General features: G+C 45.0%; 1 protein-coding gene across 1 annotated transcript; it reads right to left on the minus strand.

Annotated features, from left to right (window-relative positions):
- Nucleotides 1-388: 388 nt before the first annotated feature.
- On the minus strand, nt 389-27,812 carry tmem104 (transmembrane protein 104). Its single transcript, XM_079281682.1, has 10 exons — nt 27,748-27,812; nt 27,156-27,222; nt 26,454-26,575; nt 25,751-25,832; nt 24,019-24,121; nt 23,109-23,192; nt 19,163-19,262; nt 18,150-18,246; nt 9,076-9,169; nt 389-3,576 (listed from the first exon to the last, which is right to left on the minus strand). The coding sequence occupies exons 2-10, from the start codon at nt 27,198-27,200 to the stop codon at nt 2,813-2,815; spliced, it is 1,491 nt and encodes a 496-aa protein (XP_079137808.1). The 5' UTR covers nt 27,201-27,222; nt 27,748-27,812; the 3' UTR covers nt 389-2,812.
- Between the last annotated feature and the right edge of the window lie 149 nt (nt 27,813-27,961).

A 27,961-nucleotide genomic window follows, 5' to 3' on the forward strand; every position in this document is an offset into this window, starting at 1 on the left:
GAGCCTCGGGACGAGCCTCGGGACGAACCTCGGGACGAAGCTCGGGACGAACCTCGGGACGAGCCTCGGGACGAAGCTCGGGACGAAGCTCGGGACGAGCCTCGGGACGAAGCTCGGGACGAGCCTCGGGACGAAGCTCGGGACGAAGCTCGGGACGAGCCTCGGGACGAACCTCGGGACGAAGCTCGGGACGAAGCTCGGGACGAGCCTCGGGACGAAGCTCGGGACGAGCATCTTGACATAAAATAATAACTTGTTGATGTTTTCAGAGGATTAATATACAAAAAACAAACAGATCGTTTCTATTTGACAACTCTGCATCCAACGAGACACGGAGTAGTGAGGACATGGCATAAATCTCCTTTCTAGTGATCGAGGGTTCGTGAGGTTCGGATGAACATAAAGCTTTTATTGTCTTTGTGAATCACAGAAATCAAACAGCCATAAAAACGGTAAACATCCATTGACATGATGGATTCGTGTAAACAAAAAAGGACAAATTAAAAAATACAGAAACTTAAAAAAAACGAATAAAAGAGAGACAAGAAGAGAAAAGAGTATTTTGGGGACACGCTGATCTTCAGTTGAAATGTTTTACATGCAGATGTTCGTCTGGACAGCTGAGGAAAAAAACTAAATCCCTTAAAAAAGGCACAATTCACGATTCCAAACGAGATCAATATCTAATCAGATTTCACAAAATCAATATCTAATAATTCATTCACAGTCACACAAGTGTTTTTACTTCTCATATTAACGGTGACAAGCACAAAAAAGATGTGAAACATCAGAAACCAACCGGCACAGAATTGGGAACGTAAACATAAAAATGAGGATTAATAATCATGTGTTATGGATCTCTGTGATTCCACTCAGACGGACAGAAGCTCTGCAGCGCTTTGAAATAAATCAGCTCAACGCCGTCGAGCTACAGCGATGCTACACTTTGTGCTGACAGCATCGGTTCTTAAGGGTTTTTATATTTGACGTAAGGAAAAAAAGACTGCATTGTGGGATATGTAGTGTTCTTGGAGCTGGGCCAACACCAGAGACAAGAGATGGTTTTATTTCTCTTTTGAATCCGGCAACTTTTAAGAAGTTCAACGTTTAATCTCTGCTAGTTCGATGAATTGAAGTAAATGTGTTTGCATCTTGACATAAAATAATAACTTGTTGATGTTTTCAGAGGATTAATATACAAAAAACAAACAGGTTTAGTCAACAGTCAGCCATCAAAGGCTCATAAATGCTGTAATTTAACCACAAAGCCTTTGAAACCAAAGGTAAAGACACATTTAACACATTTTAAAACCCAAATCTGTTTTAACATCATATTTCTATTGTGTGAGCAACAATAGAGAACAAAGTGTGGCCATAACATAGTTATGGAATTTCCAATGAGAATAAACGAGGCATTTCAGAGTAATAATTTGGAGACAATTAAAATATCAAAGAAAACACAGAGCGACATTAGATACGATTAGCGTTTCATTCAAATGTTGACTGGAAGTATTTTTAATTATCTGCCAGAAATGAATACTTTCTGTGTATGAATCAATACATCGTTCATCTCTAGCATCAAAAAAACAAAAAGTCGTCTCGTTGGATTTATTCGTCCAGGTTTTGAGATATTCTTCTTCCGAATTTTCAAAACATCGTTTAACAATGCAACAAGCCTCAAACTAATTTGACCAGAAACATGAATTAGAAACATGAATTAGAAACATGGCGGCCGGCTCCGCATGTTGATATAAAAAAACATATTCTAAGGTAATAAAAACAGGAATAATCTTATTTTCAGGTGATTATACACTAAAAGAAATGCACTTAATATAACAATTTGTTCCAATAGACTCCCCCTAAATGCTACACACTGGCCCTTTAAGAAGTATGCCCCTCACAGTATAATAATGAAGTCAGACAGTCAGAAGGTGAAGGGCAACAACCAAGTCCATTAACAAACGGCACAACTCAGAGAGGAAGTTGCCAAGTGTCGGTGAACTCGACGTCCCTGAACTACATTTGGCTCGCTACCCTTTCACTCTTGGCTCGCTACCCTTTCACTTTTGGCTCGCTACCCTTTCACTTTTGGCTCGCTACCCTTTCACTCTTGGCTCGCTACCCTTTCACTTTTGGCTCGCTACCCTTTCACTTTTGGCTCGCTACCCTTTCACTTTTGGCCGCTTTGGGACTTCTTCCCCCAACAAGCTCCAGAAGTAGATCAGTATCATCCCGTGAGATGGACACAGCACGAGGATCATCCCTGATTCTATTCCCTTTGTCTTCTTCTGTTATCTTTGATTTCATTGTCAATACCGAACAGTTTAGCAACAGAACACGACTCCGCACGTGAGGGCTCTTTATTTCTTGTCACTATACTCCGCTCTGTAGATTTTATACATCTTTAGTGGAACATCCGGCCCTGAAGGGTCCAGATGTTCTGACGTCCGAGATCGGAAACGACAAATTACAAAACAAATTTAAAAATCCACTTCGTACGAGTTTGTTTGAAGATGACTGAACTCTTTGAAGATATACATTTCTAAAAAGTAACTTTTGTGCAAATCCTCAAGTGTTTGTTGAGGAAAACGTCCTTTTAATCAACGGCCCTTTTCGATCTCCTCTCACCGTCAGCAGTCCTGCACTGTTCCAGCTTGGAACAAAAACACTTGGTCCCTTTCTCACAAATTTGATAAATTACTCTTAATTACATGTAATATCTGCAACAGAAGTCCCACACTGTCCAACCAGCAGCGAGTAAGGCCTCGTGTACAGGAGGAAAGATACTGGCCAAACATATACATTTTATTTCTCATTTCTTGACGTCATTCAGGATGATGTTGGCTGTGACGAACATGAGGCAGGAGACGGCCCACAACCAAACGAACCACACCCAGAAGGCGTGGCGGAAGGGAGACCGGTGCTTGTTGACGGCGTCCCGGCCCACCACGGGCTCCATGTTGCGTCGAGCGTAAAACACCAGGCAGGCCGGCACAATGTACTGGATCCCCGTGCCGGCGTAGGACCCAGTGATGCCCACCAGGGACTCCAAGTTGTGGGTGCAGAAGGCCACCACGATGGGCGGCACCAGGGTGATGAGGGGGAACACGACGCGGTCCACAACCCACGGGTAGGTGCCGCCGTCCCGGTGGAACAGGGTCTTCCAGTTGTTGCGAAGCGTGACGGCGATGATGGGGAAGTTGGTGCTGATGGTGAACACCGGGAAGAGGCCCAGGAAGTAGCGCAGGAAGGGGATATCCAACACGTTGCAGTTGTCGGTGAAGTTGAGCGTGTACATGTCGTGCAGCAGCGAGCTGTCGAAGCAGAAGATGGCGGTGAAGGAGAGGAGGACGTAGAAGCCCAGGATCAGGACGTAGTCCGCCACCACCAGCGTGCCCACGCGCTTCTTGTCGGAGATGGGCGTCACCAGGGAGGGCAGGGAGTGCTGACACATGAAGGAGTAGACGCACACGCCGAACAGGTTGGGCACCCCGGAGAGGGAGGCGACCGGCGGGCGGCCCTCACCGGCGCCTTTACTGATGCGGATGAGAGCCAAGACGATCATCATGGTGAACGCTGAGCGGACAGAAAAACAACAAGAGGAGACGGGATCAAGAACAAACTGACGGTAAAAGATGACAACAGTCCGACTGCACCAATCAAACCAATCGAGTTTCAATTATGAGACTTTCTGACGAATAACAACACAATTCAAGGTGCTTCACCAACGATTGACGAGACGAAAATGGAGAGAAGATATCGAGGTTAATGCGATTGTGTTTTTCACAAATCTCCGTTAAATCAGACTGTTGGCTTCAGACTCGATGGAATATTTAGCGTTCGTCATTTATTATCCGTCTCACACTTACGTCCTCGACTTCTTTGTGGAAGTATTTGTTCAAACTTGTTTATTAAAAAACCAAGAGGGAACATTCCATGTCCCGGCAGAAAAAGTGCTTGGAGCCAGGTGACGACGGAGAAGCACCGTCTCCGCCTCCAATCGATTCCTGGAAGGTACCGACTAGCGTGAGCGTTACGGGCCGACAGTCACGTGGCCCCGGGGACGCCGCCTCACCTCCACGAGCACTCCATCAGCCCCGTGACACCAGGAGTTAGTCATAGCCCCTGCGACTGGCCGGCAGCCAGCTTCCTCAGCTTTCATCATCGGGCTGTCCTTTCAAAGCGCGGGGTGACATTTAGGAGGCTTGCACCATAATTTGTCACACAGAAAATGATTCTACAGCATGCACTGCTATACACTCCGAGAGGTGTGACGCATGAATAATAACACAGAGAGAGAGATCCCGGCTGCCTTTCATGGAAATATTCAAGTGGGCAAATACAGCGTGTCCGTTGTTCCAGTTTCCTGCACAGGTTGCAGAGAGAGAACAGGGAGGAGCGTCGTGGGTTGCGGTCTTCATACTTCCTCATTCAAGAGCACGTGTAACATACTACATTTTCATGGGATATCTACAAATTACGGCGCTTTATTTTTCGTAGGCATAGCTATGAATGCTGGTGTGAGACCAGCCGGCTCTCAGCTGTGCTTCAATGTTTCTCTCTGTTTAAACTGTGAGGAAACACACTCATGTGACGCGAGGTTCTGGTACCACTGCACTCGTGTTTTCTCTTCATGTTTGCTCATTTAAACATGGACGCCTCCAGTGGTTTTCAGAGCACAGCAATCATCCCATCATTAAGGAAGCGAGACGCTCCTCGAGCGCTCTTGGGTAACCTCTCAGCTCATTAGCAGCCCTGGCTCTTGGCCCGGCTCTCGCCGGGGTTTCAGGAGTTCTTGCTGCGGAGAAGAGCTCGATCACTTGAAGAAACCCTTCAGGACGCGGGGCGCTAGCGGGCTGCTGTGTCTTCTCTTGGTTGGCGACTGGGTGACAAGTGGCTGCTTTGCCTCGTAACAACTCGTGTGATCTCAGATAGGACGATCAGCAAACGCAGCAGAGCAGCACAGCGGCTGGCCGGCTGTTTAGCACTCGGGTTCACGAGGAAGAGCCGAACTCCACGACATCGTCTGACAGCTTCACGCAAACATCAATTAGTCTGCTCACGCAGCCGCGGAGCTGGAAACACGCTCGTTATCCACAGCGGAGACGTTTCTCTGTACAACGCAAGACAAATGAACCATGTAAAGAAATGATAGTTAAAAATGACATCCAGCATACAGCGATGCACTGAATCGGTGTGGTTGGTTTCATTTATCATAATGTCTTCATGTAATATACAATTCATTTCACGGAAAGCAGTTTTATTTTAGGGTAAAAGTGCTGGTATGATGTAACAGCTGCACGGGTTTAAAGCAGAGTTACAGGTTCACAGATTCAGGGTTTCAACCAACAGATATCGAGCGTGAACTCGTGGCTGAAGGTGGTTCTCTGTAAACAAGGAGGTCAGCGACCATCATTAAAAGCTTCCTCACTGGGGAGCAGATCCTATTGATCACGCTCTCAGACTGAAGGCAGACTCTAATCACCCCGCAACTCATCTCAGACTTCTCATTACTCAAAGAGAGGTCGATACGAAGCAGGGCTGAAGGACGGGGCCACGAAAGACAAACCCCCCAAACAGGAAGTGAGAGCAGAGGAAGTGGCTGTGATCATGTGATCATGTGGCTGTTCAACTCAAAAAGATGCGTTGACCCTCGGCTGACAACGGGAGCATCGTATGAAGACAGAAGAGGATTGTTTTCCAATCGAAAGGGATTTTTCACTGTTAAATGTAATTGTCAGGACTCTGAACTGTGTTTGGTTCATTAAGACCAGCTCATATTTCACCGTCCTCCCTGTGAGCTGCAAGCTGTGGACAAACTCCACCGCCCCATGACCCCCGACCTTCCATCCCGCTCCCATTTTAAAATGGCACCGGGCAGCTGTGGAGATCCCTGCGGGCCGTTCCTCAGCTGCTGTTGTCGTAAAGAGAGCGTGAGATGGATGGAGAGTCCCATGGATCAGTGAGGCGACCGCTCTTTAACTTACAGCTATTATTTGCTGCTACAGGAGGAAAACGTATTTCATGTTTTTGTGTTCTCAAATATAATCTTTAAGAGTTTATATCTAAACATGGGAAAACAAAGCCATATAACTGTACGATGTACGCGAATACAAGCACGGCTTTTCAGTACAGTAGCTGTAAAAACTATTCATCCCCCCGTGGAAGATTTATTGTTTCACAAAACTGAATCACGAGGGGATTTAATGTGCATCTCTGGACATTGATGGAAAGAAAAAGAGCTTTTAATGTCACATTAACTCTACTCTGGTATGTACAGTCTTTATAATAATACAAATAATTACAACAATAACAATAAAGATACTACTGCTAGTAATAATAACAATGCCTTTATTCGTAAAGAACGTATTGCTACCTAAACACCAACCTGAGTAAATAACCTTCCTGACACAAAACAAAAGAATCTTTTATCTATTTTTCTGAGACTAAAGGCATCGGCCATCGAGCTGCGCGTATATATTTTATATTTATATAAATTCGGAGGCTTCGTAGTCAAATACGCTCCTTCTGTTCTTTCCTTTCACAATAAAAGCCCTAGAAATAGCATATTTGGTGAGTATTTTGCATTTTCGTGTCATTTATTCATCACTCCAAAAGGGTTAGTGTTCGAAGAACACCAGAGACAGAATCGGACATAAACGCGACAGCCACAGACGTGCAGTACGAGTCACTGACTCAACAGTCAACACAGACAGTACCCCCCCCCCCCCCCCCCCCCCGGAGAGACGGACGGATGTGATTCATACTCGTCTGCTGAGCGTGAACTCATTCCCTTCCTCTCACACAACTCAACATCAATGAGAGCAGCTCTCTGCTGCTGTCGGTGTTTACATGTTTACAACATGTGTTTACAACATATGCAGGGGAAGTTATTGACTGAAAACAGTATTTTGTATGTATTCTGATGTGGTTTTGGTTAAATTTGTCATAAGAATCAGTCTTTTCTTATGACTAATTTAGTATTTTTTTGTTTATTTTTAGCGTATCGACCGTCTCACTGAGCTTTCTGTTGTTATTATTTGCTTTTGTTTGTCAGAGGACTTTGAAAACTGTTTTTAAAAGGTGCTATATAAATAGTTATTATTATTATTATTATTATATATGTGGTTCATTTTTGTGCAGCCTCTAATTTATTCCAAATATACTGTAAATGTCTGTAAATGTTTAAAAGTGCAATAATAAACAAAGATCTCATCCTGAACCGCGACACGGTTTTGTTTAACTTCACAAATGTACATTATAGGGTTAGGCAACAAAACCCCGGTGTCCAGGTCCATAAGTGTGCTTTGTGTTATATTTAATACTACGTCTGTGGTATTTATGACTTGGTCTGACCGTTGTATGATCACGTGGATTAGTTTAACTCCTGTGTCCACCAAGAAAAATGATCCTAATTGACTTTCATTGGAATTACTTTTGTCCTGAGCGACACAAAAAAGAACAGGCTCGCTGGACTCGAAGGTGACAACAGCTGAGTGGCACCGATGGTGACAAGGCCAGAGCCGAGGGGGCGGGGGGGCAGGGACCCGACATGCTGCCTCGCAGGTATACAGGAAGCTCGGGGTATACAGGAAGTGGAGAGGAAAGGCCAGGAGGGTCGGAGGGGTCTCATGTCTGTGGAGGATTTCAAAATAAAACGGCTCCACAGACCCAGAAACACAAAAATGTAGTTTACAGTTTTCTTAATTTAGAGAACAGCGGCTGTGATCAGCTTGAATTCACGAGTCATTTCGTGGAAAGACAAACTGAAAAGCCTGCAGCAGGTTTTTTACGTTATTTCAAGCTGCAATAAAATACCTGCACACACCAAACGTTTGATCTGAAAGGCTTCGGCGTGTGATCGGGGGAGAACTGAGGGAGCTGGAGCCATTTTGCTGCAGTGCGTCGCAGCGTTTATGAGAGCGGAACATCACAGGAAACACCTTGTAGCTGTCAAAACAAAACATGTCTGAAAAGAGACGACTAACAGAGTAATATCTTCTCTGTCCTCGAGAAGCAGCTCAAACTGTCTTTACACAACAGGATCTCTGCACGGAGTCACAGGATGATTCTGATTCTTCATGTTGGCTATCTGGGTGGTTTTCCTTCATATTTTTGGCTGTTGGATTATCGATCAGCGCTGTAAGAGAACTCTGCAGCAGCTCACAGGGAGGTGAAGACCGAGGAAGAGGAGTGAAGGAGCAGCGGAGTGACCTCTGTGCTACTGAGCCTCCGCTCAGTGGACAGTGTGTGTGGATGCTGCTGTGTGTGTGTGCCATTTAAACGTGCTAGCTAGCTAGCGGCGGCGGCGTGATTCAGTGGCGTTGTGATTTTAACAGCGGAGCTCCGGCACGCCGTTATTTTTTTCCCGCCCGCCGCCCTGTGAGTGACGGTCCAATCAAGCTCGGGACGGGCTGTCAGGCCATGTCAGGCCCGAGGAATGAGAGGAGAGGACAATCAAAGACAGAGAGCAGGACCGAAACCATGATGGACAGACCCGAGCACCGCGGGGGGGAGGAAGACCAGAGGGAGGAAGACCAGAGGGAGGAAGACCAGAAGGGAGAGCGGGAGGGAGGAAGATGAGGAGGAAGGGAGGAAGATGGAGGAAGGGAGGAAGATGAGGAGGTAGGAGTAGGAAGTCGAGGAGGGGGGAGGAAGATGAGGAGGTAGGAGTAGGAAGTCGAGGAGGGGGGAGGAAGATGAGGAGGGAGGGAGGAAGACGAGGAGGAGAAAATGGAAATATACGTCGGGAGAAAAGGAGGAGGCAGAAAGAAACCAAAGGGACATCGTGAAAGGGAAAGGAAGGAAGGAAGGAAGGAAGGAAGGAAGGAAGGAAGGAAGGAAGGAAGGACAGCTAAATCATCGGACACTTCCTACAATAATAACCACATCGTCTACAATATTACATCTCAATTTCATGTTCATTATTGTTATACTACCTGCAATATAACTTTTTACTACTTTTCAATATCACTCAACATTCATTTTGTATGTTAGTGTCAATTGAGCTCTCGTGTTCGTATCATTTCTTATACACTTTATATTTGTATCATCTTTTGTTCTCGTCATTCTTACCGATCCAGCGCATGAGTGAGGTGAGGATCTGGAGGTATTTGGTCTTCTGGGCGTTGAAGAAGGTGAAAGGACCCAAAAGAAGCGTGAAGACGCACTGCAGGAGGAGACAGAGAGGAAGAGTTCATCACCGACGTACCAGACAAACGATCACAGAGCGACTCGTGTCCTCGTAAAGCTGAGGAAGCTTCCTCAACCCTCCGATGATAAACAGGCAGTAACGGCTAAACGACGCCCAAAACGTCAGATTGATTTACAGGACACAGGATATGATGAACATCGTACACTCCTCCTGTGAGATGCTCCTCATGTTGAATCAAACGTTTCTGAAACCTTGTTACTGTGGTTGTGTTGGCGTCTTACATGAGCTGAAACAGTTTAACAATCAATTACTCCTGTAAGTTGTGTTGTTTCAGCTTCTTTAATGTGGGAATCTGCTGACATCAAACACTAACATTTTACATTAATATATATTTATTGTTTCTGTTTTTACCATGTAAAGTGTCTTTGAGTACCTTTAAAGTGTTATACAAAATGTTTTATTATTGTTATAAACTGTGGTATTATCACACTGTTTGTTCATTTTTAACGGTCTTTACTTCGCCCGCCGTGTCATTTTGAAACGCCAGCGGAGACGCATCTGCTTTTAAAAAATCCCATCAGCCCTCAGAGATGAAGGAGAGGAGATAAGCCGGTCGATCCACCGCTCAGTCCGCTCCGATTGCCTCTCAGATACTTTTCCTTATCAAGAGCTGCAATCAGAGGCAGCGGCTCAGCTACTGTCGTCCAATTCCATCAGTTCCTCTTCCTCCTCCTCCTCCTCCTCCTCCTCGTCTGACACTCTCAGGTCTGACTGCACACTTTGAGTGACATGTGATCTCAGGGGAATTCACTCGTGTTGCATTTCATCTGAGGGTTTCAAACATGGATCCATGCAGACAAACACTCACAGGATGAAGCTGCTTTTCTGCTGAACGGCTCCACTCGACTCACTTTTTCGCTGTCGCCATCTTGGCTTTTTTGCAATCAGTGAACAGGAAGTGACCATATCTGGACTGAGGAGGAGTGACATCGTATACGTCTCTGGTAGAGACCTGTCAATCACGGTGTAGCCCCGTGATTGACAGGTCTCAAACATCAACACATCTTCAGTAAAGATTGAAACTAGAGATTGAGACATAAACTCATGTTTACAATGTTTACTGAGGTAATAAATCAAGAGAGAAGTAGAGTCATTTTCTATAGACTTCTATACAACCAGAGGAGCTGCATTCTCTCTAATGTCCACCAGGGGGCGACTCCTCTGGTTGTATAGAAGTCTATAGAAAATGACTCTACTTCTCTCTTGATTTATTACCTCAGTAAACATTGTAAACATGAGTTTATGTCTCAATCTCTAGTTTCAAGTCTTCTTCAATACAGCATGATGTTCATTTAGTACATTATGGTCCATTTAGAGTCACACAGACCATAAAGCAGGGGATGCTTTAGGGCGGGGCTACACGCTGATTGACAGGTCTCTACCAGAGACGCATACGGCGCCAAATCTATAACAATGAAGCTGCATACAGATACATGCAAACCACCAGAAAAGAGATCCTTTTATGAAATATGTAACTGACTTTGGTCGATGATTTCAAACGGATGTATAAACGGATGTATTGACATTAATACAACACAGTGGAGGCTTTAGGACCCGTATGTGTGGTGCAGCGTGAGCAGCAGAAATGAAACCGCTGCACCAGATGTGAATAGAACTAGAATCTCACAGCGTGGACAGACTGAATGACACTTGGTTCCAATGCATTTATTCATTTAATACTTTGATCACGCTGTTGTAGCAATTTCATCTCGCTCTCAAGGCCGACGCACAGATTTCTTTTTTTTTTTGCTTCCTCGCGACAGAAACTGCTTACGTTTCACGTCCGGTTCAATAAATGTCTCAATGAACAAAAACAGGTTCTGTCAGGAGGAAAGTGGCACGACTCAATTGTGGCCGGACACCTTCCTCTCAGCCCCTCCTCTTCGGGAAGCTGATGGTTTTGTTTTTTTGCTCCTCCAGAGCAGCACACTCATCAACTGTCAGCGTTTACCGTCTGACAAGAAAAGACGTTCTTAAGAATCGTCCGTTTCTCCTCCTCCGAATGAGAGAAGACTTTCAGCAGATGAGGAGGCGCGAAGGTGACCAACGATGGAGATCTGTCCCGTTACAGACTGAAGGTGCATCAGCAGACAAAGATTCTTGTTTAACCTCCAGTCCTTTGCAGAAAAGCAGAACAATGAACAACTTCTCAAATCGGTCCAATTTGATGTTCTAGGGTGATTTTTAACCCCAATTTCAGGACCTCCATTCAAAGTGTTTGTAGTGGAACCAATAAAAAGTACAAATAAACAATTGATGGTATAATTGGACTTTCACATGGAGACAAAACGTGTGAGGCATTTAATTAAACTGTGAGCCTCGTTATCACCGAGACATAAAGACTTCTAGAAGATGTCCAGCAACGATTCTATTATTCCATCAACTAATCAGGTCATCGGACAAAAGATACTTTTGCTTTATTGAGGAACAAAAGTAGAAAAAAGAAAGAAAGACGGAACAACTAATTCGTTTTTCCTTTTAGCTGAAGTTGCATGTTGGATGTTTGAATCGGCAGCTTCCAGGTGTGAATGTGGAAACGAGGCGGTTCAGAAAGAGAGCATCGTCTTCAGATCGATGATTTACAAAAAGGTTGCAAAACGGGACTAAAAGGTTTCGGACCTTCAACCAGAAGAACTCTATTCTGGTCCAGCCGGTAAAAAAACATCCTGAACATCTCTTTCCTCTAACTTCCTGTCAGCTTCTCTGTTTATGAAGAGCAAAAAGTAACAAAACATCAACACTTTTCTGCAACTTTTGCTGCAAAGTTATAATTTGTGAAGAAGAGATTAACGGGGTTTAGATACGGTGAATCATCTCAATCATGGTGGAAACCCCGCCTCCACCTGGCAAACCCCGAGCTGTAGCTGTCAATCACCTTCACAGCCGATGAGGACCCGGTGCTTTGGATTTGTGCGGATGAGAGTCCAGAGAGTACGGGGGAAGCATTTAATTGGCATTTGCGTTGCGTCACTCAACCCACCGGCCCCGTTCATCTCCGCATATGTGAGCATTTCTCCGAGCCGCGCTTTTTGCGTTTGGGCTTTTCTATCCATCACAGTCGGGCTACACTGCTCAGTGTGGTGAGAAGAAGGTTAACGGTTAAAAGTCCACGAGTGTCCTGGTGGGTCCACGCGCTGCTCCAGCCTGGACCCTGATAAAGTTCATGTTGCTGTATCAGGACAAACTAACTGATAGTTTGTGACTGATTGAGTTGTTTCCTGGGGTTATCCCCCCCCCCACATATTGATTATTGAACGCAGAGCGAACGTGTTATGTGAGGAATCGATCAGTCTCACCGTAATATCCTGGAATGACGACGACGAGTGCCTTTGTCAATAAATCCCCAGAAGCTTAATGTTATATTTCATAAAGGTTTGATTATGTCGCCTGTATTCATGAGTGGTGCTGTTTGTTCACACCTCCGCTGTGAACCCCTGTACATCACGTTGTTACTCATCTATCGTTCTGTAATTAACGAGACGTTTTAAATGCAAGACGAGGCTTTGAGACGCATTAAAACATTTAAAATGGCCAGCTGTGATTCAGTCACAACACAGATCCGTGCTGCTTCCTGAAAAAGACCTGCAACAACTCAAGACCTCCACAACTTCATGCATCATTTACCTTTAATTAAGACCTTGAGTTGAGACCTTGGACGTGTGAAAGCACGGCTGTTTGACAGAAATAAAGATATAACTCACATTCCTCGTGCACACCCACGATCTGCTTTGCTCGACAAAAGGACGGATTAAAACGAATCAGCAGAGACAAATGCAGGTTGAAATGGCTCTCTATGCACAGTACACGAGAATCAAAGCACAAACAAGACAGATCACTTCCATTCCAGGACAATATTCCATCTTAACGATGCACACACGCTCAGACCTTCAACGATATCACACACACGACACACAGGAACATCGGACACTACGGGCGATGCATCGCCTCGGCTGTGACATGGATGATGAAAGACTTTGGGGGAAACCTGACCGTACTGGTATGGAATACAAAAACGGCATAGAATAGGCCATAAAAGCCCGACACACACACACACACACACACACACACACACACACACACACACACACACACACACACACACACACACACACACACACACACACACACACACACACACACACACACACACACACACACACACACACACACACACACACAATCTAAAACAAACAAGTCCTCGTAATGAATCATTCGCTTCACATCCAACAACACGGGGCGACTACAGATCCACAGAGAGCTCTGCTTCTCCTTGATAACTGCCCCCCCCCCCCCGATACAGCTTCCTGCTGTTGTATGGAGTGGACCCCCCCCCCCCCTGGATAGCAGCATCAACCCTTCTTCCCGCTGTGATAATCTCCATTAAACCATCTGTACCGTCATCTCCCTGCAGCTCCACCTCCTCGCTGGACAGTTGTGTGAAATATCCCCAGAGGAGCCACAGTTCACAGCTGAAGGACGTGTTATTAGTATCATCTGTCGGTAAACGGGCTCATCTGTGAAGACTGATTCAGGGCCAGTGTCCACAGAGCGCCTTTTTAAATTGTTCCCAATGAGGAGAGCAATCGAGTGGTGACAAAGCTCATCTACACCAAGTATGAAGCCTCCGGTTGCTTCAGTTTTTACTGATAAAGATGGTCGTGGTTCAGCATTTGCTTCCATAAATGTGCAACAGGTTAAAACACTGCAGCAAAGATGGCAGGAGGCCTTCAAAAGCCATCAAGCACACCGAAGCGCCTCTCGCAATAAATCTTTATCAGCCAGTTAATGAATCGATCAGCTCGGCATCGAGGGGAAGTGTCAGGGCGGCTCGTTGCTGAGCTCGTAGGGGACGAGCAACAACTTCAAATGAACTCCATCTTCAATACGCGAGACGGCGTTTTGGCTCGATAGAAAGACATAATAATAGAAACATCTGCATGAAGATGAGCAGAGTGAACAATGCAGTGCAAGCACAAACGTGTCTTTGAGCTCATACGCCGCATTGATTTTCCATCACTTCTCCCACATGCTGGGAGAACAAATAAATCAGACATTCAGAAATTGCACCGGGCCGTCCGGCTGGCAGGGCGGAGGACACCGACCGCTGCTTGGCTGACCACTGTGAAGAAAAAGCCCCCCGCGGTGAGATTCAACAAGAAACCTTCAGCAGGGGACAATCGAGGACAGGGACGTTTCATCGAGGTCTCGGGAATCTCTGCTGGAGCTGAACTAACACCCAGAAGGACAGCACTGTTAATCCTTCCAATCAAAGGGGGCCAGGATCAACACCGAGCGCTCCGTTACGCAGCGTTCCTCCATCATCTCCCCGGTTGCTTTTTTTCACACCGACAAATATGGTAGATATGTGGAGGAAAGCCTTTCCGGCCGGTCCACTCGGGCAGCAAACACGAGAATCAATCAGCCGCAACGGCAAACACAATCACGGCCGATCGATGTTCTTAAGAGCTTTCTGAAGCTCGGAGGAGGAGAAGTGGCCGACGTGACGCGTCCACTGCTGACGGTGTGAAGTCAATACTGACCGAGTCAGAGATGCGACCTCATGACATGTCAGCCGGGCGCTGCTTCGGGTCCGTTATCACACAGTAATTAGTCTCTTTGTGGATTCAGCACCGAGGTCTTTATGAAAATGACAACGCCATTGAAACTTCCATGTGGAGGTTTGTGGCCTTTGGAAGCTGAAGTGAAACAGAGCAAAACAATACTGCAGTGTTTCATGAATATTAATATATTTGTGGCCTGACACAATATTGATTTTTTTTTCTAAATGTATTTTACTCAGGCGGAAACCTCCGGTTCTGAAGAGTGAAGTCAAAGCTTCATGTGTTAAAGCTGCATTCTCTCTAGTGTCCACCAGGGGGCGACTCCTCTGGTTGTATAGAAGTCTATAGAAAATGACTCTACTTCTCTCTTGATTTATTACCTCAGTAAACATTGTAAACATGAGTTTATGTCTCAATCTCTAGTTTCAAGTCTTCTTCAATACAGCATGATGTTCATTTAGTACATTATGGTCCATTTAGAGTCACACAGACCATAAAGCAGGGGATGCTTTAGGGCGGGGCTACACGCTGATTGACAGGTCTCTCTCTACGTCACTCCTCCTCAGTCCTAATATGGTCACTTCCTGTTCACTGGTTGCAAAAATGGCGACGGCCAGAATTCAAGATGGTGACGATCAAAACGTCCCATTGTGAACCACAAATCTGTGTTGGAATCGGCAGGCGAGCGAGTTAGCGTTAACCGTTAGCAGCACAGTCCTGCAAAGAGCTAACAGGGGGGGGGGGGGGGGGGGGGGGCTATTGATTTACACTGCGATCCGTTCAGGCTCTATTCAGTGAAAACAATAATACTGTGCAAAGGTAAAAGTGAACGTTTAGATGCGTTATAATCTATTTTATTTAAATGTAGTTTGAGGCAAGAAACTTGAAGAAATAAACTTGTTTTGAGGAATTGTTTTCACAGCAATATAAAATAATGATGACCTGTTTTACCTTCCTAACAAGTGTACGCTTCAGTCTATGGGTCACTTGTGGATGTGCGAATGAATTGAACTGAAGGGACTTGAAGGGAGTTTAAGTGTGCGGACCATCGATCACATTGCTTACTTTTATTTTCCACAACAATATCTAATTTCCCCCTCCAGGTGATGCAGAGTTTAACTCTGTGGAAACACACACACACACACCCTGGTTTCCCCTATAGGCCGAGTGTCAACGGCAGCACTGACACTGAGCTGATGTGACTGACACTCGGTGAAGGAAAGGAGCCCGAGGCGGGGAGCTAAAAAAACAGAAAAGTGTGACGCCTGAAGACAAAGGGTCAGGCAATCTGTAGACAAGAAGAAAGCGTCCGCAACGGGTTGAATAAAAAACACAAAGAAAAGATTACAAATCAGAGATTCACACGTACAAATCTAAGGGACGCCGACGAATGTGGACAAGAACCTCCAGGCTGTTAACGGAATAATTCAGCCCCAACAACGGCCATTTGTGTGTCAATTACTCAGCCAGAGTTTCCTCTAACTCTTTAAGAAAACAAAAAACAGAGAAAAACCCTTGATGAATGGAAGTAAATGGAGGCAACGTTTAACAGCAACACTACATTAAAACATCGATTTATAAAACTCTCACACAACTCTTGCAGAATAATACAAGTCTCGTATCCTCATTACTTCGCTTGAATCTGAATTTTGTGGAGAAGAGCTGATGAGAAGCAGTCAATTATTTAGACTCATCGTTCAGAGGGGCGTCTCCAGGCCGGAGCCTCTGACCCGGTGAACCTTTATCTCTGTGCCGGACGCCAACGGGCCGCCTGAATGTTTCATCACAGCTCGATGACTTCGTTCATTTATTTAAGGGAAGGTCGACCAGCAGAAGAAAAGACAAACTAAAAATGACGAATCGACAACAAAACTCCTTCAACGATCGTCCGAGGCTGCAGCCGAGCAGATCAAGACGTCGCCGTGTGATGACGTCATGTTTGTGGACCTCATTCAACGTTAAAAGGAAACATCGGTATCTTTAAACCTGGACCAGATTCTCTCATGTTTTTGTGTCGAAGTGATTAATGAGTTTTTCAAAATGGGTCCGGTATTGAAGGAGAACGCCAGCCGTCTAAACAAAGTCCCGCTCAAGAAGAAGTCTCGTTCTGTCGAAATCAGTCATTTATACGACAAGATCTCAACGTCACATCTGGATCCAACAAAACAAAGGTGGCCAAAATAAATAAATGGCTAAAGTAGCAAACATTACGAGAGTGAGTGTATCCGTGTGCAGAATTGGTTGAGATGAATGGATGGAAAGCGGCATGAAAAATGTCCATAAACCTTTTAAACAATGTGTAATTACAGCCTCATGTTGCTCATTGAAGAATAAGTTTAATCAACGTCACACAGAAGTTTTAGATTTTAAATTAAGGAAAAATGGAACTACTTGTGTGTCTGATACGCCGAGTAGATCTATAGTTGCAGATCAGTGCAACCCTGCTATCAAACTATTCAGTGTTATTATCCATCTCCCTGCTATCAAACTATTCAGTGTTATTATCCATCTCCCTGCTATCAAACTATTCAGTGTTATTATCCATCTCCCTGAGCGGTCGTGATGAAACTGGAAATTAATCCGCAAAACTGCAAGTGTAAACAAATTGAGCGGAGATTACAAATCAGCATGATTTCAATTTGCTTACATCCAGTAAGAGGATTATCTCATTAGGAGGTAAAGGGAGAAGTTCACTTATTGGCAGATTATTCGAGGTCGAGGAAGCCGGGAGGGAGGCAGCAGGAGGAGATCAGCACATCCATCACTGTCGCTGAGCAAAGCTAAAGCTCAAGTGAAGAATATCAGGACTTCAAGGACACACACTTCCTGTCGGTGGGAGAGGTGGGAGAGGTTGGGAGAGGTTGGAGAGATGGGAGAGGTTGGAGAGGTTGGAGAGATGGGAGAGGTTGGAGAGGTTGGAGAGGTTGGAGAGATGGGAGAGGTTTGAGAGGTTGGAGAGGTTTGAGAGGTTGGAGAGGTTGGAGAGGTTGGAGAGATGGGAGAGGTTTGAGAGATGGGAGAGGTTGGAGAGGTGGGAGAGGTTGGAGAGGTTTGAGAGATGGGAGAGGTTAGAGAGGTTGGAGAGGTGGGAGAGGTTGGAGAGGTTGGAGAGGTGGGAGAGGTGGGAGAGGTTGGAGAGGTTGGAGAGATGGGAGAGGTGGGAGAGGTTGGAGAGGTTGGAGAGGTTGGAGAGGTTGGAGAGGTGGGAGAGGTTGGAGAGGTGGGAGAGGTGGGAGAGGTTGGAGAGGTGGGAGAGGTGGGAGAGGTGGGAGAGGTTAGAGAGGTTAGAGAGGTGGGAGAGGTGACTCCACCTTTAGAAAGGAGGCGGCGGATAACTGGACGTGTGTTTTCACAAACGTCGTGTCAGGACTTACCAGAAACACCCGGTACGCGTCTTTCCTGGTCACGGAGCCCCAGCACGGATCCGTGTCGTTGTACTTCACACTCCCAGCGCTGCAGGAGTGGTTCCCACTGCACGAGAAGGAACAAAGCACAGATCAACGTCTCACACTTACTCCTGGTGGACGGGTTCGTTCTGGTTCTGGAGCACAGTGGAAGAGAAGCTAACAGGACGACGTCATGCTGTCACAACAACAGTTCGACGAGGTTTACTCTGTGATGAATAGAGCTTTACTCTCTATCAAATAAAAACATGATAAATACGACGACAGACATTGGAAAAACTCAACGAGGGAGGGTCACATGAAATCCACTATTCTACATGAAATCCACTATCCTACATGAAATCCACTATTCTACATGAAATCCACTATTCTACATGAAATACACTATTCTACATGAAATACACTATTCTACATGAAATACACTATTCTACATGAAATACACTATTCTACATGAAATACACGGAATACATTATTCTCACTCGGTCCGGCCAACGGATGAGCAATAACAAATGTGTCTGGGAGTGAGTGGACAGGACTGCAGACGGCAGGAGGTCCGGTGAGAGGGCAGCGGGCCTGAAGGCCTCCGTCAGAGAAGCTTTGTTGTCTGAATCTCAAGTTCAGAAGGTCACAAGAGGACCAACGAGCCGTTGAGATGAAGACGGACGATCCCCAACGAGCACAAACGAGTACAAACGAGCCCCAACGAGCCCCAACGAGCCCCAACGAGCCCAAACGAGCCCAAACGAGCCCAAACGAGCCCAAACGAGCCCCAACGAGCTCAAACTAGCTCAAACTAGCTCAAACTAGCTCCAACGAGCCCCAACGAGCCCAAACGAGCTCCAACGAGCCCCAACGAGCTCAAACGAGCCCAAACGAGCTCCAACGAGCTCCAACGAGCCCAAACGAGCCCCACACAAAGTAGCAAATGTTCTTAAAGGAGGATTTGGGACTAAAAGTGTGAATGAGGCGTTTCCTGGTCTTACCAGGCGACTTCCATCAGCGATATGGGCACAGCTGCAGCGTAGATGGCCATGTCTCCGTACAGGTAGACGATGATGCAGATGTAGAACATGTTGACGCCAACTGAAAGACAACAAATAGAAAAAAGAAACACACGAGTGACTCACAAGACGACCACGACTCTCCCTTTGTTACCGTGTTTCTCAAACAGACAACTTCACTTTTTAAAACACTTTTGCATTAACAGTCACAACATTGTTTTAAATAGTGAGGTTTTAGAAGAAGCACGTGTTTGTGAAGTAGTGAATGAGACTCAGAGTTTTAAATGAGCTACAACTACATTTAGTTGTGCAACCGTTGCTGTTGCATAATGACGATGAATGATCCTTTAAAGCGTCCTCGTCTCTGGAGAAAAGTTGCTGAGAAATTTAAATTTAAAAAAAGAGGTGACAAGCAAACACGTCCTTCATCTTCTCATCAGCCCGTAATCATGATATATGGTTAATGGACCACCTGTCAAACGATTACAATTATCATCCCTCCATCCTCCTCCTCACCTCATCCCTCCATCCTCCTCCCCCGTCCTCATCCCTCCATCCTCATCCTCCTCACCCCCTCCTCATCCCTCCATCCATCCTCCATCCTCCTCCCCGGTCCTCATCCCTCCATCCTCATCCCTCTTCTGGGACAGCAGAGCCACATCTTCCTCATTGGTCCAATGAAACATATTAATAGCATTAATTAAAAAAGCTAATCCCTCCATGAAAGACGTCCATTCATCTCAGCAGAGGCTCGCTCAGCGCACACAGTGTGACATTTAGCGAAAAGTCACTGAAGTATTCAAAACGTCAACAGACAGAAGCTGGAGTTACAGCGGAGTGAATCACTTTGTTTCTTTCTACACAACTCTGAAGAAATACCGTCAACACTGTTTAAATATACGGCTGCTGCTGATGCGACGTTTATTATTGTCAATTTACTTTCTTGATTAATCGTTTGGTCAGAAAATAGTGAAAAATCCCAGTTTCTCAAAGTCAAAAAGGAACTCTTTTAAACGTATTTTTGTCTTAAATCCAAAATATATTCACTTTAAAAAACATAGAAAACAGGAAATCTCCATAATTAAGAGGCTGAAAACTGCATTTTCTGACAATTTTGCATGAAAAATGACTAAAAACTGAATAATTATCCAAACAGTTGGTGATCAACTAAAAGATTAGTCAACTAATGGTTGCAGCTCTTTTTAAATATCACCATATTTAAACACTATCTCCATATTTCAGAGGCTGAAAACTGCAGTTTCTGACATTCCTGCATGAAACACCGGCCACGTGTCTCCCGCTGAAGACAGAAAGAACCGAGTGCCAGCGGAGTGAATTACTATTCGCCACCACGAATGGTGGCTTTGAGTGTCGGGGGAGGGGCCGGCTCACGTTGAGGAAAAAGAACACACAATCCTGCTGTTTGTACAGCCGCCATGTTAACCATCACATCACAAGAGGGAATAAAAAGCTGAGACAAGGATGCTGATGCAAGAGACGTCTCGCTCTCTCGCTCTCTAGCCAGCTTCCTCAAATCGTCAACGTGAAGGTCACAGCAGCACCTCCTTCCTCGTGGTGCAGATAAACCATCAACGTTCCTGTCAGAGGCTGATACTCGTGGCCTTATTCCAGACCCGCTTCGCCGCCGTGTCACCTCTCAGTCCCGGAGGACGTGACACGCCCCCTGAGAGCTCCTCTCGCCTTGTTAATTGGCTGCATAAAGGTGCAGCGCAGAGAGGCAGAGTGCAGGAAGAGCTGAATACAACTTGCCGTGTTGATTTAGTTTTGCTCCGCTTTCCAAGAACGACGCCGCCGCCACCGCGGTCGACATCTCACGTCTGTCTCCGCTCACCCAGAATGCTTTGCAATTCAGAGTTTGTTTTCCTGGAGCCGGTTTGAATGAAGTCTCCTAATGGCCTGGAGTTGTGCTTCTTCTTAGATTCAGCAGATTATTGAAAGTGTAAATCTATAAAGCCTGAAAGCACACTGTAGATAAAGGAGGAAGTAGAACTACAGGCCGAGCACCGACACGTTTAATGATCTGCTCCGGAAAACACGGGAACAAGTTAAAATAACTTGCATCGTCTGACAACCTTAAACTCAAATCTATTATTATCCAACGTATCATTTGAGCTACAAAAGAGGGAAACAACAAATAATCCAGATCTGTTTTCAGACATCTTAAAGTCACTCATCACCAGGAGGAGTGTGATCTCATGATCTATCCAGTTAAAATAATACGTAAATACAACAATCAGGAACTAAAAGTTGTCTTTTTAGTCCAGCCAAGAGTCCAAAAGTATGTAATTTAATATAATTAATGACAAAGAAGATCTGAACCAGAGAATCAATCAACTAATCGATGAATCAGCTGATTGTCGATCAGTTGAATCGCTACGAATCATTTTATTATCGATTCATTTTCATTACTTAACCACATAAGTCTGTAAAATGTCAGAAAATAGCGTAAAAATGTCCATTCAGTGTCTCAGAAAGAAGCCGAAGTCTTTAAACGTCCTAAAGCCAAAAGATATTCACTTTAATGTGACAGAAAAAAACTGAGAAAAGCAGGAAATCTACATATTTAAGAGATTTTTGCATGAAATAAACAAACTAGGGTTTAGTTTAAGTTTGCACAAACATTTTATTGAGGAACATTTTTTTTTAAATCAGGTGGGAAAAGCCCCTAAATCTTATTGAACTTTGACCTCTGTAGTCAGACGGAGGAGGACCTGAAGATTGAGGAGTTGAGTAAGAACGAACCTGTGAATTAGCCTTAAGGTAGTTCTTGAACTGTTTCACCTGAACGTATCTTATGAATCAAAGATATTGAACTCATGAACAGTAAGAATCTGAAGTAGAGGAGCAGATGAGACGTAATGAACGGCGGAAACATGTAAGAGAATAAAACAACGTGAATGACTTCTTCCTTTGAGCTCAGAGAGGAAGTTCTCTCAGGACGTCAGGTAGAAACTAAAGAGCAGCGTTTCCACTTCTTTTGTCTCCTCGTCCAGCATGCGCTGGGACTCGTGCCTCGTATCTCGTTCATTTCTGGTTCGTCACTGGGCAGCTTTCCCACAGCGTGAGGAGAGAAAAACATTTCCTTATTACCGATCGATACCTCCACACGCGCTGCTTCCCCTGCACGCGCTGCTTCACCTGCACGCGCTGCTTCCCCTGCACGCGCTGCTTCACCTGCATGCGCTGCTTCCCCTGCACGCGCTGCTTCACCTGCACGCGCTGCTTCCCCTGCATGCGGCTTGTTTCACGGAGGGAAAGGTCATCAGCAGAGATTTCTTTCACCTTCAACGAACAGGACGAGTTGAGCCGAGTGACATGCTGCAGCTTTAACAGCATGAGCGCCGTGCATGAGACGCCGTGCATGAGTGAGAGTGAAGTCGGAGGGGGAGGTTTGGCGTGCAGAGTGCTCCACCTGGTGTCGGAAAAAAACACCCGAAAAAAAGGGACCAGAGCAGATGATGCCGATGGAGCTTTGACCTTTTGTTGTTCCTTTATCCCTGGGACAACACGAGGGGGGGGGGGGGGGGGGAGGGGCAGAGTGTTGAGTCACCGGTATCTGGTGAGGAAGAGGCCGGTCGGCGTAATGCGAGCAGACAGAATGAGGAAGGTTTCTCCGTGAGGTTCAAGGTGAACGGAGGGTTCATTAGAGCCCAAATCATTCAGAAGCCATCTTGCCCCCCTTCCCTCTCACACAGTCGGGGCATTAATGAAAGTCTCAAGCAGGTAATTACAACCAAAGGCAGTTTATCCATTTATAATCACATCCAATTACGGAGCCGTTCCCTTTTGTGAATGTGAGGAACGGACATAAAAGATGGAAGAAGAAAAGCCTTCAGTGCTGCTTCTCTCGATGATGGCAGTTAATTGAATAAGGGGAAAAAACGCTCGAGGGCCAGAAGGAGATTACCTTTGTTGAAGAACATGGAGGCCATCTGACCCATCTCCACCCGCTCCACGATGTCGAAGTGGTCCACGTGACCCCCCGACCGCTCTGTGAAAACAACATGGAGGACATCGTGGGTAAATACCACGCAGTCCAAGAGCAGCGCGGTGATGTGAAGCGACTTCAGCTCATCTGGCATCACAAGGCGCAACACTTTGTGCAAAAGAGCAAACTGTTCCATCGCATAGTGTCCTAAAGCTGCATTCTCTCTAGTGACCACCAGGGGGCGACTCCTCTGGTTGTATAGAAGTCTATAGAAAATGACTCTACTTCTCTCTTGATTTATTACCTCAGTAAACATTGTAAACATGAGTTTATGTCTCAATCTCTAGTTTCAAGTCTTCTTCAATACAGCATGATGTTCATTTAGTACATTATGGTCCATTTAGAGTCACACAGACCATAAAGCAGGGGATGCTTTAGGGCGGGGCTACACAGTGATTGACAGGTCTCTATCAGAGACGTATACAGCGGCTCTACGTCGCTCCTCAGTCCAGATATGCTCACTTCTGTTCACTGGATGCTAAAAGTCATCTATAGTGGTGAGTTAAACTCATAATTCATCTCTAATATCTGTTTTATATTAATGTGGAAACATCTCCTTCAAACTACTGGATTTATTCAGATTACATTTGAACACATCATGATGGCGTCACAGTAATATACTGAGCAGAGCCTGAACGCCTCATAATGCAACTGGATGGAACCTTTCGCACGTTAGCGGTTAGCTTCGGTGCTGCTAACGTTCACTAGCGCTCCTCTTGTTGCTCTAAATGTAGAATTATCAGGAATCTGATATCAGATCGAATGTATTTACTGAATAACAGCCGATAACGATCGACTGTAATAAAACACACGTCTCGTAAACACTTACGGTTCTCACGACCAGACAAGATGGGCTTCGTCTCCGGCTCCGACCGGCCTCGGGCCACGACGTCATCGTCCGAATACTCGGAGGTGGAGTCGCTGTCGTCGACCTGCGGAGATTTCAAAAAATTTAAAACGAGTGAATCTCTATTTCAGTCGAACTGTTTTCTCTAATTTCTCACTTCACAAGCCGTTAACACGTGTTTATTTTGCTCTGTATGCAACATCTGGAAACTACAAGCAACAGCTGCAGAGAAGCTTCACAGCCAACATCCACCGCGTCACGTTCGCTGGTTAGTTTCACAGATTCTCTGCAGATTAACAGTCAATTAGCCGTCAATGATGAGTCAGCATTGTGAGAGTCGTAGGCTGAGTTACAGAGTGGCTGGGGAGGAGACGAGGCGTGATAGCAGCTACTGGATGCGAGGCGTGAATCAGACTGATTTAATGCAGTCAAACACCAACGAACATGTAGATCTGAGTCCGAAGAGAAATATATTTGTACTTTCCCTGTTTTTAGTCCCAAATAACACATTCTGTCCAGGAAATTGACATAACGGTGAAATAAACGCTTTTTATTTGTTAATATTTAGAGAGAGAATGAACTAAATCTATTCGCACTTCACTTAAAGTTCCAGCAGAGGGCGATCACATCAAACAAACATCAACGAAGAGATCAGATCACCACTCAGAGATGCAACACGGCCAGTTATGAGACACTTCAAGATTTATATCTGTTCACAACACAAGAATTCAACACCGTGCTTCTTCTTCTCCTTCAGATCCGCCTCACAATCACTTCTTCAGCAGGAAACACCTCGTGTGTGTGTGTGTGTGTGTGTGTGTGTGTGTGGGGGGGGGGGTTTCTTAACATATATGATGCATCGCTTTACGTCTGGCTGATGTGCTTCACTCGAGCAGAGAGAAATGAATAAAAACAGTCTTTTACATTACGTGGGAGGTGAACGGGGGGGGGAGCCATGAATCAGAGCGTCTGCACCTTAAACGCTTTACAGTCCGATTCTTAGTCAAAGTCAGAATGATTGAAGATCGGCTTCATCATGGAGAACAGTCCTCTTTACAACCACAGCCTCCCACTATGTATAAAGATACAGCTTCCTCTGGAAGAAAGTTGGGTTTATTTTCAGGCTTTAAACATAAAGACGTTTTACAGCCACAGCTTCAAATGAAAGGTCGTAGCTTTGTGTGTTGATAAAGTCAAATATGGAGAACGAGGTCACTATTAGTGCTGCATGTTTACATGAGGAAGACACAGTATGGTTGAGCTTCACACCAACAGTCCGTTTATTATCATCTCATTAAAGTTAAATATCTCACGGTTCTCTCTGACGTCACCGGAGGCGATCAGCCGTCATTAAAGCTGCGTTTTTAGGGATTCAACTTCCCAGAGTTCCCGTCAGTGTGACGTCAAATTAGTTTCTTTGAGTTTCGTTTACGAGTCGCTTCGCTAGCAGGGAAAGAAACAGAACGTCGCTTCCCAAAGGAAGAACGGATAGTTCTCACTAATCTGTCTCGCGTTTAACCGTCACTGTCGTCTGGATTCTGTGTGTGTTCTGACGTATTTCACAGGATTAAAGTTCTTTCGCTGCATAAAGACGTCAGAAGAAGAGCTGTGAACACATCCAGAGCTAAAGGTCTGGCTTCATGTCGTATTAGACAAACTCTCTGAAGGAAGACCAGAGAACCAACGTGCTACTGACAGATGTTTACCGTCTCACCTCTTCCTGCTTCCTCCTCTTCCAGCGCAGCTGAGCGTTCGCCGCCGCCATCGCCTCGATCACAAACGTGGTCGTCATGTAGCTGAGAGGACGAAAGACGAGAGGGAAGTTTTGATGAAATGATGTTCGGTTCATCCATCGAAACACTGTCACACGCGTCACACTGCTGCTTTCAATGAAAACAGCTTCATGTGAATGTTAAAACATTCGTTTCATTAAAAGCTGCAGAGATTCGTAGGAAATGTTTTTCTCTTCAGCTGCTCAATGTTCACCAGCGAGTTTCTGACTCCGTCAGCTGTTTGCAGATTATTCTGTGAGAGCGACGCTGTGAGAGCGAACCAGAAGAAGAACCGATGAGCTGAAACTCACCATGAAGCTCCTCAAAGAGCTGCAGGTTCGTCACGACCTCGAGGATCGTCTTTACATTATCAGATGTTACATTAATATATAGATTATTGCCTCTTTAAATACCAAAACAACACAACTTTGTATGCTTAACATAATAAAAACATTGGCATTACAAGTCCTCTAATCACTTCTATCTGAACAGGGAACATTAATACTGAATCTGAATCTAAACTAAAGAATAAAGCAGATGTTGGAAGAAGATTGCGGCCTTCAGCTCTGTGTGTTCACGTCGTCTCTGTTGGACAGAACGACGCATGAGGGGAATAAAAAGGTAGATGTGTGGAACAAAAGTCACCTCATGAAGCCTAAGAAGGAGATGAGCGCGATGCTGACCGCCCAACCGGCCGCAGCGAAGGCTTTGGGCATCGTCAGAGCTCCTGTTCCCACGATCAGGTTGAACATGTACACCAGACCCACCTGGAGGAGAAGGAAGAGCGGATGAGCTGAAGACACACAGCTCACAAAACAAATCGAAAGCACTGCTGCATCAGCTGTTTCTCTACATGCTGGAGTATTGAAACTAAGGACAACCTCTGTGCTCGTTGGGCAACACTTAAACTCAGCTGTCAGCAAAATTCAAAGAAACTGCTGAGAAATCATGCTGACGTAAGCAGTGACGGACTGAAGTGAGTTGACTAAAACTACCGTACGTCCAGACCAGAAACCCTGATGTGTGCACTTCAGTTTCCTCCTTATTCTTCACATCTACTCACAAACACGTTGATCCTTTTCTGTCCCAAGTTCACAAAGTGTTTGAAACACAACGGGCAGTTAATTTAAATCGCTCAAGAAGGAAAAAGAAACAAAGTGTGAAGATTAAAACACGTAAAAGTAATCAGAGAGAAAGGCTGCAACTTCTGTCGTTTAATATTTTACATTTTAACTGCAGCTCCAAAGCTACCAAAAACTAAATACTGATATTTCACAGTCAACAGATATTTAAAAACACTCAAATGAACAACAGCCTCCTGCCTGATATGATATATATGATACTCACAAAAGGGGAGTAGGGCTCCCCGCTCTCTGTGATCCCACCTGCCATGGTGGACGACACTGGTCCTCACCTGAAGGAACAACAGACAGGAAGTTAAATCCAGTTTGTATCACTTATTCCATCAAGATTTAAATCTACTTTATTGGCATAATCATAATTAAGTAAACTATTGCCCAGACAAGGTCTGTAATGTAATAATAAACATTGAAAATGGAAGAAAAAATATAATAAATGGTTGTTCAGATTGAAAAGAACTCCCATTGCACATCTTACAATTTAATATTTACTGTTATGTTGTCACATAATGTGTGAATATATCAAAGATCATTCAAGACTTTTATTGCATTTTAAGGATCACTTTTCAATTCGGCTTGGTCATAATTCAGAAAGCAGCACGTGTTAATAATAATTATTATAATAATAATTGTTGATCTGACATTTCCTTGCGAGCAACGCAGCTAGCAGCGTAGCTTAGAATACATTAGCTATTACACCAAATATACAACATATTTTAACGTTTTACTACATGCACTAATACACGCGAGGGACTAGATCAGCGTGTCATGAAAGAAAACTAGCAGTAAACACTCCTCACCTCACTTATTTCTACTGTGTCTGGCTAGTTTAGCTGCTAAGATAGCCAGAAGCTAAGAGAAGCAGCTGATCTGCACCCGCAGGAAGAAACACGTCACCCTAATGCTAACATCAAATACCACTTCCGGTTATGCTTTTCAAAGTAAAACCTCCTCCGTCGTACGTAAAGGTTGATGTAAAAAAAGAAGCTTTTATTGTGAAAGTAAGAAAAAGTA

This window comes from Melanostigma gelatinosum (genome assembly GCF_949748355.1).
Source record: "Melanostigma gelatinosum genome assembly, chromosome: 13".
Taxonomy (NCBI): domain Eukaryota; kingdom Metazoa; phylum Chordata; class Actinopteri; order Perciformes; family Zoarcidae; genus Melanostigma; species Melanostigma gelatinosum.

What these genes read in the sequence shown, in the direction of transcription:
- tmem104 (XM_079281682.1), bottom strand. Translation starts at nt 27,200, where the DNA reads ATGGCAGGTGGGATCACAGAGAGCGGGGAGCCCTACTCCCCTTTT. An exon ending in GGGAGCCCTACTCCCCTTTT is followed by an intron (nt 26,576 to 27,155) that starts GTGAGTATCATA and finishes CTTCTCCTCCAG; the next exon opens with GTGGGTCTGGTGTACATGTT. An exon ending in TCCTTCTTAGGCTTCATGAG is followed by an intron (nt 25,833 to 26,453) that starts GTGACTTTTGTT and finishes TCGTCCTCTCAG; the next exon opens with CTACATGACGACCACGTTTG.